Genomic DNA, 13,452 nt, shown 5'->3' with positions numbered 1-13,452 from the left:
TAAAATATACCTAAAAAGATTTTTTAAGAATTTTTTTAAATTAAGAAAATAAAACTGGTGTCAGAGAAATATTTATTTTTAGTTCCTCATATACCAAATATAGATAAATTTTGCAATCATCAAAAATTTGAACTCAATATTTTGACGAATATGTACGTTTTAGATCTCCCCAAGTTCGAATTATATATTTTTGGAAAATGTCTGTCTATGACAAAGATAACTCAAAAACACGTTGAGATAAACAGATATAATTTGGTTTACTATATTTCCATCAATCATATTTCTGTCATCAGACAAAGCCCATCTGCCCAGCTGTTTGTATCTAAGTTAACACAATAATTACAAAACTGAGGCAGCTAGATAAATAAAATTCGGTACACAGATTTGATATCCATAGTATAGACACTTGACAAAGTTTGAGCCAAATTCAATAACAGGTTGATTGTTCAGAAACATGTAAATGCGGTAATCATAACCAAACAAATATAAATAGTTCAAAAGCATACTTAATAATATCAGAAATAAATAAAATAAAAAAAATATTAATGAAATCTACAATGAAAAAATGAAATCTTTTTATCGCAAATTTCAAATTATCATGCGAGAACGCGCACACACATATTATATATATATATATATATATAATGTTTTTAAATCTTCATTTTCAATTTTTCTAACTGGCAAATAAAGTTTTGGAGCTCGACCAATTTTGACACTTTTCTAGATAACGATGCATGCCTAATCCGATAGTCTTGTGATTGTTTCAAACCGGTTTAAACTGGTTAATGATTTAAATTAAGACAATTCATAAGAATTCTGAGAATGTATAATTTGGAAATCAAGTTGTAACTTCAGTTGGCAATAAATCACCAAATGTGACAACCTTCTGCATTATTTTCTAATAACCTTATTTTAATTAGTTGAAATTATCCCTGAACCAACAATCTTTATAATTAAACAAACAACATTTTAACTTGTTTGATTTATTTATAATAAACATTGCATGAGTTAAGCAATAACACTGTGATTTCCAAGGGAAATAATACTACAGCAGATGATAGATAATTCAAAAGCTATACAGTGAAAGCCGACTCCAAAATAAAACTACATCAGCAGACGATAGAAAATTCAAAAGCTATACTGTGAAAGTCGACTCCAAAATAAAAAAAAAAGGGATAAATCACCAATTTGTTGCCTATGCATTTTGAGGCTTCATCAATTTGTTGAATTAAAATCGCTTCAAAAACCTCAAGCCAAAACATCATGTCCTCGCATGATAAAAAAAAAAAGTCACTCAGATAATACACATGGCTGAAATTCAACATAGATCCTTTTTATTTAGAAGAAAAAATTAAATTTTGTAAAATACAGAGATATCATCAACCTAAGTTTAATTGTTTATTCCAAATATATATGCACACTAAATAAAAAATCACAATTTAATGAAATATTAAGAAAAATTAAATACTGGAAGCAAACCCAAAATCAAGTACAATTTTGCAAGTAAAATGAGAAATGCAATTTAAGGCTAACTAGGCTTTATAAACTTCATCATAGTCACCAGTAATTTTTATTTAGCTAAAACATGCAATAAATTTTTCAAAGAATTAGACAATTCTTTATTACGTTTCAAATTTAATTTCAGATAAGATAACTGTCTTCTTTTCGTAATAAATATAATCAATAACCAGGAACATTTCAATAAAAGATTTTAAGATTGCTTACTTTTAGCTTCCTTCTTGCATTAAATTTCTTTAAGCAATCAACTGTCTCTTGTCTGTGAAGGGTTGAAGCAACACGCTCTCGTTGCTGTGAAAGAAAAAGAAAACAATTATTATAATATACAATGAATTGACTTTCTACTGTTTGAAAATATTTTGATTCTGACATATATTAGAACAGGAAAATAAACACATACACAAATCCAAGGATGCTTAAGAGCTTCAGAAGCTGTTATTCTTTTTGCTGGGTTAACTGTCAACATACTATTTATAAGATTCTTTGCTTCAGGAGTAACAGTATCCCATTCAGGTGATGGGTACTAATAAAAAAGAATGAAAGAAAATAAGATAAATAACAAAAGAAAAGTTACTACAAATAAAGTGAGGAATTATTTCAACTTAAAAAAAAAAAGATTTTACATCATAAGCTCCAGCTTTGATTTGTGCATACAGTCTATGCTGATCTTCATCCCAAAATGGAGGATAACCAACCAACAAGATATAAAGTATGACACCTAACGATACAAAGTTATGCAGGTTCAGATATATTTATAAAGTATATAAACAGTTACACATAGGTAGAGTTAATACAAACTAAGATAGAGTTAATACAAACTAAGATATAAATCAGAGACACAATATAAACTTAAAAATAATAATTCCATGTTTTACTCTTAAGACTTATGTGACTAATATTGTAAATAGTATTTAATAAAACTATAAATTCATACACAAGATGTTACTATAAGTAACATATTCTACAGAAATAGATGATTTTAAAGATTTCAACATATGTTAGTAGATTATATTGAAATACATATTAGGTTGGTTATGTACATAATTTCTCATCAAAATGCTAACATTTATATATGTTTTTATTTGAATATTAAGTGTAAAGTTCTTTTAATTGTTTTTACAGCAATTGGCTGCAATATCTTTTAATTTCTCATCAAAATGCTAACATTTATATATGTTTTTATTTGAATATTAAGTGTAAAGTTCTTTTAATTGTTTTTACAGCAATTGGCTGCAATATCTTTTAATTATGAATTATTTATGAGAAAAATAGCTAAAAATTAAATTACCATCATCAAAAAGTTAATTTTTTTAATATTAAAAGAGGCATAAAATGTTTTCTTATGGCAACTAAAAAGAAATTTAAAAAACATAGATACTTGGTATTTTTTTAATAAAATATTTTAAATTCAGATTTTCTTAATGATTTTTTCTTATAAAAGCTGAAGAAACTAAAATACTAAAAAAATAAATTAAACAGAAAGTGAAAAATAATTGGAGAATGTCTTCAATCTCAAAAATTTTTCCATGTGATTCCAAATGAAATTAAGATCAACAGTTCCAGGAACATTGGGCGTATGACATGTATGCTAAATCATTTTTTAATCATGTTACAAATGATATCTTAATATGAAAATATATAAAAAAGAGAATATATAAAAATTTTAAACATATATAAAGAATTTTTAAGTACGTAATATATAAGTAAATTAATATTAATTTACAGTAAAAGCACTCTAAATGCTAATTATTCTTTTACTATTTCAATTACATTAATAAGAATATTTCTTAGTAAATTCGCCAATTTTTGAAAAAAAATACCTTTAATAATATTTAACATGAAGTTTTAAAATAAAAATAATACTAGTTTCAAATCTATTCAATAGTTTAAAATGAATAAAAAAATTATCTTTATTTTTCTTATGATATTAAAATGCATCTTCAAGAATGCAACTGCACAAAATTATTATTATTATTACTTTATTGCTTCTAATAATAAAGGAGAATTTCTGCCTGTACATCGGTTGGAACTCACAAGGACAAAATCACTTGATCAAATTTTTCAATAAATATAACAAATACTAAAATTTAACTATAGTGTTTCCAAAATACAAATTAAATTAATTTATAATTTTCTTGTTATGGCTAAAAAGTGTTCAATGCCAACAAAAGGTCCATTCAATATATAATAAAAATTTTAGAAATAAAATGTACTTACTCAAAATATCTAAAAGTAATAAAATAAAATTAATAAAAAAAATATTTTCTCACACTAAATGATGCTTAATAAACAAACAAAAGAATATAACTTCATTAACTGCATTTTACAGTGGCAAAAAGTGATAAGAAAAAGATAACAACATAGCTGATAAAAAGCAGTTTTATGCTGTCATAAAACAAAATATTTCGAATTTCTGGCATTTGTGAAGAAAATACTTTAACAATTTATCTTAAATGCCAACTACAATGAATATTAAAAACTTAAATGAATTTTATGAGAAAATTACTTCATATTATCTTTTTAAATAAGGAATATAATATCTTGTTTTTGTGACAATGCATGAAGATATAATAGACAGATATGTTACTTAGTTTATAACTAGGTGAGAAGAAAAAGGCATGTACAGAATTCAATCTTTTTGAAACCATAATATTTTATTTATTCTTTTGCTTAAAAATAACATTTTAATTTTCTATAATAAGAAAAAGAGAATAAATTTCTAGTAAATTGGAATAATTGTTATTATGTTAAGGGAAAGAATATCTATTTTATCTAATATTCAGATTTAAATGTGAAAATTCAATTAAAGATAAATAAACATCTTAGAAAAGAAATTAAATAACTACAAAAAAGTAGTTAAACTTCCTTTTCATAAATCTTTGTATCATTATAGTAATACTTATGATAAAAAAAATTATCAACAATTAATCATTAGTATGCAAGATAATTAGCACTATGATAAGATAATGTGATCATGGTACATAAAGATGAGCTAGAAACTATACAATATTTTTTTAATGAAAAAAATGGATCAAACAGAAACTAATTACTTTATATTGAATTACTCTTTTAAAAATCCAGGTGCCTTACCACATGCCCATATATCAACAGGCTTTCCATATGGATCTTTCTTAAGCACTTCAGGTGAAAGATAGCCAGGAGTTCCAGCAAAACCTACAATAAAATTTATAAAAAATTAATAAAACATTATAGTGATCTGTGCAAATAATGGTTTCTTAAATTGTACGCCCAGCACCCCAATAGTATTTTTTTTAAAAAGCCCCGATATATGTTATTTCTCTAATATGAGTATGCAAAAAAATCTAAAGAGTGCTGAAAATGATCTTGTTGCAAAATTTTTTATTAAAATTTTAAAAGCAAATATATTTAATGAAATGTTTTTTCGTTTTCATAAAATAATGTCTTATTCAACATTTTATCTGTTATTCATTTGTACCACTAGGGTCATAGAATAAGAAATGCAGTGCACAATTAAACAACTAAACAGATTTGCAATCAATAAAGTGTAATAAGCTTGATGCAAAATCAATAGTAAATTTCAAATATAAATGATATTTTTAAAAGCTTAAAAGGAATTAAGATTTCTTTTCTTTCAAAATTTTATAAAATATGCCATTTTATGTGCATTTAAATATCAGAATGGACACACATTTGCATACACAATCACATACAGCATTAAAATTAAAAGTGAATGTATCTTTCTGTCAGCACTTTATGAGGTATATAATTTAACCTAGAACTATTAAAAATTTAACACAAACATACTTTGGAATGTACATTTCAGTGATTTTTAAATTTTAAATAAGAATCTAATTAATTAAAAGTTTTAAGTTTGACATTTTTATGCAATAATTTCTGGTAATATTATTAAAATGTATAAACAATTTTAAATTCATATCATTATTTTTTCAAAGATACTAATTTAACAATGCAATTTTCATTAATTTTGATATTTAATTTTTTTTACATAACTTGTAAGATATTTTCATGGTTACTATGAAACTGAAACCATATTTGTTGTTCCTACAAATATTTAATTGTACATCTTCCTTCCGCTGATAAAAACTAAGGAATGAAAATTTTATTCACCCTTTGATATTCGTTAGCAAATCCAATACTACTTTTTATTTGTTTAATTTATTTCATTAAATTTTATATAAAAGTTGTAATAAAATTTCATAGAAATCAACAGTGCTAAAGAAATAAAAATAATAATATCTGTAGCATACTTTATCTATAATTATATAGAGAGATTTAAAGTTTTGTTTCCTTATAGTGGGATATTCATAATGTCCATGTACATTCAAAACAGAAGTAAACAAAAAAAAGTTAAACTTTATAAAATAATGAATTGCAAAAAAATAATAAAGCAATAAAATGAATAAATTTATACGAAAAATGTAAGATATTAATAATATTGCAGAATTATCATAAAAAAGAAAACTAATTGTCCTAAAGAATTAGACAACTTAATTCTGAAAATGCAATCTACATTTCCAAGGCAATGTAATACCAAATATAGAATAAAACATAATGCTGAAAGAAAATATTAGCAGACTTCTACTCAATAATTTTTATAACAATTTAGCATAAAAAAATGTTTATAAAATATGAAGTTTGTAATTACATAACAATCCGATGTTCAGGAACATTCAAATTAAAACTAATCATTAAAATTGGATTGAAACAAATGGTTATATATTACTACAAAAAGGAAGAAAGCAGTGCTATTCATTATATATTCATAAACACTTCTGAGTTTTAAACACTAGCCTACACAATAAAAACTAATTCTAATTCCTGCTTGCATTTGTAGTTTGCACATATAACCCTCTCATCCCACCAAAACAAAAGTTGGCTAGAAACCAAAAGAGCATTATACATGTAAAAATTTCATTTCATGCATCATTTCAATGTTGCAAAGAACTCTATGAAGAATAACAAAGTGCAGTTACAGCAAAGTGCAGACAACATGCAATTAGTTGATGCATCATTAAACATTTGCATACCTCTGCAATGTTTGCACCACATATAATTGAATCCATTACAGAGGTTCATGTATGTAAAGAACGGAATAGGTGTAATACTACTAAATAAACAAGCTTAAATGTCTACAATAATTTGAAGTTAAAAAAAAGTCTGATGATAGAATCAAAAATAAAAATATCCAAGTTAACACGAAAAGGATTTATTTGAAATTAAGTACAATATATAGTGGCTCCCAAAATTGAGTGCACACTCTATACTCTTTCTTCATTAATTTTATTCTTTTTGATCTTAACATTCCTATTTATGGTTAATATTTATAAGAACGACAAAATATACATTAACAAAAGTATTAGGCTAAAAAACAAAATGGAAGAATCAATAATATTTTTATTACAATAATTTTTATGTCGTTACAAATTCCTTAAGTCACAAAATTGAGTATACATCTAGGAAAATCTGTCAACAAAAAGAGAAAAAGATAATATTTTGTTGGATATACTTTAGCATTTAGGACAGCTTGTAAATGGTATGGCATTGAGTTGACAAGAGTTTGAGTTCTTTCGCCCGATATTTTCTACCATTCTTCTAGTATTACTCTTTTTAAGTGTTCTTTGCCCCTAATATTGTGTTTTTGAACTGAATTTCCTAATTGTACCCACAAATTTTTAATCACATTCAGATCTGGAGATTGAGGAGGGGTGTGCAATTGCATTTTACAACAACCACAACTTAACTATTTTAGCTGTATGTTTTGGGTCATTATCTTGTTGAAACAGAAAACTTGACCCTAAACACAAATTCTGGACACTTTATTTTAAATTGTTCTTTAATATATCGAAATATTTAATTTTGTCATTGATTCCATCAATGAGAACTATGAAGTGAACCCCCTCCATGCTTAACAGAAGGATTGGTGTTTTTAGAAAGAAGTTCAGAATTGGGCTTTCTTCAAACATAACATCGACCATCTCTACCAAAACATTGAACTTACTTTCGTCACTGAATATTACTTGATTCTAGAAGTAAGGAGTCTTTGAAATATGACTTTTAGCAAATGAAACTCTTTTCTCTCGATTTACTTTGGAAATGAATGATTTTGTTCTGGCTAAGCGACCATTATAATTTGGTTTTCGGATTATTCTTCGAATTGTTTCTGCAGAAACACACTTTCCAATTGTTCTTGAAATAGATGTAGCAATTTTTGTAGCACTCACCTTAGGATTGTTTGCTACCTCTCCAATAACTCTTCTCTTGGTCGTGGAATGGAGGATTTCTTTTCTTTCTCTTTCAAGTTTATTGGCAATTTGTTCATACATTTTATACTTATGTGTAATTTTTTGAATGCTTCCGTGACTGCGTTGAATTTCCCTTGCAATTTCTCGTAGAGATTTACCATCTTCAGACAATCGAATAACAAGTTTCCTAATTTCAACATTTGTTTGATTTCTGGAGCTCATTATGATAACCAAAACGTTTGTTTTTGCTTAGAAATCAATGATTGCCAATTAAAGTAACAAAACTATTTTACTCATTCATTTGAAAATAAATAGGGGTAGTCAAGTCGTATATTTTATAAGGTGTATACTCAATTTTGTGACTTTGGAATTTGTAATTTTGACATAAAAATTACTGTAATAAAAATATTATTGATTCCTCCATTTTGTTTTTTAGCCTAATACTTTTGTTAATGTATATTTTGTAGTTCTTATAAATATTAGCCATAAATTGGAATGTTAAGATCAAAAAGAGTAAATTTAAAGAAGAAAGAGTATAGTGTATACTCAATTTTGGGAGCCACTGTATATTTCTAGCAAATAAGCTGATCACCAAAAGTAGCTAATTTTAAAATACTGTTTAAAGTAAATTATTATTATTTATATATATATATATATATATATATATATATATATATATATATATATATATATATATATATATATATATATATATATATATATACAAAAATTTTAGTATTAAAGAAGAAATGCTCAAATACATACCATACCACGCCTGCTGTTCTCCTTGAACTTCAATAGCTAGCCCAAAATCTGCCAATTTGACAGCAGCACCTTTGCTTTTACTTGCTAATAGTAGGTTTTCAGGCTTAAATTTAAACAAATCTATGTTATTACACATAAACAAATACAGATCACAATTTTCTTACCACAAAATAAGCAAAATTTCCTAAACAAAATAGGATTCCTTCAATATAAGATGCAATTCTGAAATAGAGCTTTAAAGATAAAAACTTAACAAGGATAACAAATAGCATATGTAACAAAACATAAATTAGAGATTAATGTTGTGCAACAAAGATAAAAAAAAATATTAACTCTATTTGAAATGGAGTTCATATTTTTGAAAACCATTATAGAAAAATTCCATATATATATATATATTATATTATATATATTCAATATTTTTATGAACTTTTCTATTATTGTGAGGTAAATAGGATTTTCAAAAATCTTACTGAATTTTATTTTATTCAAATAAGGCATTTGAAACTTAAAATATAAGTTTTACAAGCAATAACTAACTTCATTATATAAAAAATAAAAGTAAAAATAATTTTTGTATGCTGTGCATTTTCATGGGGTTAGCAGTCTCACTGTACTTCTTTCTGAATGTTAAATGTTTTTTTAGTATAGTTTGATAGCTGGAAGATTCACCTCATTTAAAAGTGCAAAGAATTTTAAAAATATCTTGTTAATAGCATGAAAATTCATATTTCTTATGACTGAACTATGGAAAAAATAAAATCTGTTAATGAGTAGTAATTATGCTATTAATCAAATGGAATTACAGCAACTTAAAATTTACTGCCAATTCAAATAATTCTTCTTTAGAAATTCCAAAGGGATATTTTCTTTCAATTACAGAAACTTGCAAGAATCTCAAACTAATTATCAGTTACCTGAATATTAGTGTAGTCATAATTGAGAAGCAAACGCTGACATCTTTCCTTTAAAACAGCAACACTGAGAAATGTTTTATCCTCACAATGAATTAACACTTCAAAATTATATATTTTTTATAAACATAATGTCACAAGTAACCCAAATATTTATAAAAACTTTAATGCATAAATTATGAACACAGTAGCTTTGTTCTATATTATATTTAAAAAATATTGCTATTACAATAACAGGGTGCCTACAGCAACTGTTAAAAAATTTAACTGACTAGAATCATTTCCCTGATTTACAGCTACTAATTATATTGATTCTCTGGCTTTCTCCCAATTCAGAATCACCATATTTGTCAATATACATTCTTAAAAGCATTTTTATGGGTTATTTAATCTGAAAAATAATATGAATAAATTTTTATGAAGTTTAATTTTTTAATGGGATGAGAATCCTAAAAAACTTTATTAAAACAGAATACATTTCCAGTACATTAAAAATACTGAAAATTTTAACAAAATATTTTATTTCTAAAACTATATACGAATTCTGAGAAACTTGAAACTACTCTTTGTAACGTTAAGTTATGTTAACAGTAAAGGTTATTACGAATTTTGCTCAAAATTTTAAAACAACTTAATAAACTAATTAAAGCTCTTTGCATACATGTGTGTCAGCATAACAGGTAGCAGTATAAATATAAAAATAGTATCATTATATGCACCTAAATATATGTATTTTAACAATAAAAACTGCCAAAATATTACTTAAAATCTTTTTCTTTAACAAATCATAAGAAATTAATGTTCCAATAAAAACTTATGCTTTTATAAATGAATATAAGTTCTTTGAATTTCATTTATTATTACAAATAATACTAGATATAAGATACTGATTTACAGATAGTAATTCCCATAGCAAACAACAATTACTTCTTACTGTACTTAAAATGCAAATATTGAAACATCCATTATTAAAATACAAATAAAAAATGGTTTAAAACAGCCCTTATATGCTTTAATAAATGAATATAAGTTCTTTGAATTTTATTTATTATTACAAATAATACTAGATATAAGATACTGATTTACAGATAGTAATTCCCATAGCAAACAACAATTACTTCTTACTGTACTTAAAATGCAAATATTGAAGCATCCATTATTAAAATACAAATAAAAAATGGTTTAAAACAGCCCTTATATGCTTTAATAAATGAATATAAGTTCTTTGAATTTCATTTATTATTAGAAATAATACTAGATATAAGATACTGATTTACAGATAGTAATTCCCATAGCAAACAACAATTACTTCTTACTGTACTTAAAATGCAAATATTGAAACATCCATTATTAAAATACAAATAAAAAATGGTTTAAAGCAGCCCTGCTTTAAGTGATTTTAATTTTTTTTAAATTATTTTTGCAAAATTTTGAGGTTTTTTTTTTTTTTTTTTTAACTCTTATTCTCTTTACTGTGCTTCCCTCTTTCTTTTAACATTTTCATATAATTTCTTTCCTTCCTTTGGTTTTTTTCTCTTTATATTCTTTGTATTTGGTGCCTGAATTGCTTACATTTGAAATAAACTGTTTTAAAATTTAATAATTACTCATTCCACCATTTGCTTAAATGCTGTCATGAACAATGTTCTTTCATATTCTCCCACAGACAATTTTTATTGATTAATAGTTATTCTTCAATATCACTATTGCCATGGGAAAATATCATTATTATTTTTAATAATGATATGGCATCATTGCAAGGTTGCCAGAAAAAGTCAAACTAAAATTCTTAACCCTCTCTGTTCTTTGACATGAGAAAATCCATCCTCCCGAAAGTTTCATTAACATTATTATTATCCACATTTATCAGTTTATCGCTCTGATTCTACATAAAGATGCAGTACACTTGAAAGAATATTGTTCTGGTTTACTATTGTTATAATTGTTTTGGTGACATTAGGCTTCACATGCAGAGAAATGATTGCACAAAATTACCTATCACTTGTATCTTGGTGTGAAATGCTTTAATCAACAATGTTTCCTCATTTTTAGATATTTTTGTGAATTTTCCATGCTTTTCCCTGATCTTACCAGAATGATAAAGATGCGTTAAAAATTACACCTGATTTTTCAATGATATCTTTGATTTCCCTTTCTGTCACCGTCCAAATGATATGATTCTTTGAAATACATTTAAAAAAATTAACAACATGATTACTAATTGACTACAGTGCATTGGAAATATACCATTAATCAAATTTAGAGAGATCACAAAGGAATTTTTAAAAATTTATAATGAATTAAATTACCTTGAGGTCTCTATGCACAATGCTATTTACATGGCAATGATGAACACTTTCAAGTATCTGTTGTATACAATGGCTATAAATAAAACAAATTTTTTAAATGCAGTATTCATATTTATGCTTTATAATTATCTAAGATCTCTCCCAAACTATAGAACATAAATTATTAAAGTAATTAATACAAAGAATATCATTTTCAATGATAAGAATTAGTTTTGACTGCTTCAAATGCTTTAATCATTAATTAAAGCTTTAATCATTAATCATGCTTTATCATTAATTTGACTTAAAATTATTATTAAAATTTGAAATTTTTTAGTTTTGCAAAGCATTATAATAATGAGCAAGGCTGACATACACATTCACATACACACAAAACAATAATCGATGATATAGGCGGAAAAGATGATAAAAATAATTTCACTCTCAAAATATTAGAAAATTAAACAAAATAAATTAAATAATTAGCTCAGTATTATTTCCATATAAAATTTCAATATTGAAAGAAAGTATATATATCTTTCAAAAAGACTTTTTCATTTAATTATTTAATACAGTTTTCTCTAATTATACAGGAGTTCTGCCATGTCAAGCATAAATAAATAAAAGCAAGGAAATAATTAAATATAAAAATAATATAGAGAAAAATCTCATGATAGCCTTATACTGAAAAAAAAAAAGTAATTTTCAATCATAGAGAAATAAAGTGTAGTGACATGAATAAGTTTAAAACTTATATATTTAAAGTAATTAGGAAAACCAAATGTCTCCAAGCTCCAAACACTATTGTAATTTTCAATAATGTTTTTTCCCCCTCCCAAATGTGATAACCTGCTATGATGTCTATCATTAATGGCCACCTTATCCTATCCTAGATATATCACCAATGAACAATTTATCCTCCAATTTTGAGACAACTCTCAAAAACAGCACTGTATATATTTCACCAAAATTTATTTTATGTGAATGCTCATGACTTTTAGATAAAGCATTAATGGTTGATTGCCTTCCACTGCTTTCCATTTTCAAAGAAAAAAATTTTTTAAAAATGTTACATCATTGAATTTTTTCCATGGGAAAAAAAATCTTCAATGGAGTTTCCCAATCACAACCATTAGGTCATTTTTAATTCATTTGAAAGATTATGATTTTTAGATACATCATCAATGGTCACTTAAAGTCTTTCATCCTCCAATTTTGAGAGAAAAAAAATTTAAGAACTCACTTACCACTTTGAATTGGAACTGCTTTCATTGATTAATCTTGGCATTTTACTAACACAAATAACCAACATAATATTCTATGTTTACTGTGAGAAAAAAAATTCTACATAATACTTGCATTTAGTGTAAGTGGTAAGATGTAATTCATTAAAAAGTTGGCCAGCATCAATAAATTAATAATATTAATATGGTTGGCAAACAAATGGTCATGGCTGATATATATTTTTAAAAAAAATCACTATTATGTATTTTAAAATTTTGATCATATTTTAACAATAAAATTCTTATGCATCAAATATTTCAGGAATATATTTCATTTTTTAACCAATTATAACCAATTCATATAATAAATATTTTTACCTAGCATCAGCTTCACTGTAGTATTCTCTAGCTACAATATCTTCAAATAACTCTCCTCCTGTAACTCTAAGGAATAAAATAATACGAATAAATATACATGTTTAAAAATTTATTTTAACAA

General features: G+C 25.1%; 1 protein-coding gene across 8 annotated transcripts in view; it reads right to left on the bottom strand.

Moving 5' to 3' along the window:
* LOC129961894 (calcium/calmodulin-dependent protein kinase type II alpha chain-like) overlaps nucleotides 1-13,452 on the bottom strand; it is an 81,342-nt gene that overhangs the window by 32,661 nt on the left and 35,229 nt on the right. For all 8 annotated transcript variants that reach the window (XM_056075515.1, XM_056075514.1, XM_056075519.1 and 5 more), the window contains exons 5-11: nucleotides 13,332-13,397; nucleotides 11,752-11,824; nucleotides 8,529-8,631; nucleotides 4,609-4,692; nucleotides 2,142-2,236; nucleotides 1,919-2,041; nucleotides 1,726-1,809 (exon numbers count right to left, since the gene is read on the bottom strand). In XM_056075515.1, coding sequence (XP_055931490.1) covers nucleotides 1,726-1,809; nucleotides 1,919-2,041; nucleotides 2,142-2,236; nucleotides 4,609-4,692; nucleotides 8,529-8,631; nucleotides 11,752-11,824; nucleotides 13,332-13,397 — 628 coding nt within the window. The remainder of the gene's footprint in view (nucleotides 1-1,725; nucleotides 1,810-1,918; nucleotides 2,042-2,141; nucleotides 2,237-4,608; nucleotides 4,693-8,528; nucleotides 8,632-11,751; nucleotides 11,825-13,331; nucleotides 13,398-13,452) is intronic.

Source organism: Argiope bruennichi, chromosome 2 (assembly GCF_947563725.1).
Source record: "Argiope bruennichi chromosome 2, qqArgBrue1.1, whole genome shotgun sequence".
Classification (NCBI taxonomy): Eukaryota; Metazoa; Arthropoda; class Arachnida; order Araneae; family Araneidae; genus Argiope; species Argiope bruennichi.
The sequence above is the reverse complement of the archived record's forward strand: the minus strand, read 5'-3'. Positions and strand labels throughout refer to the sequence as shown.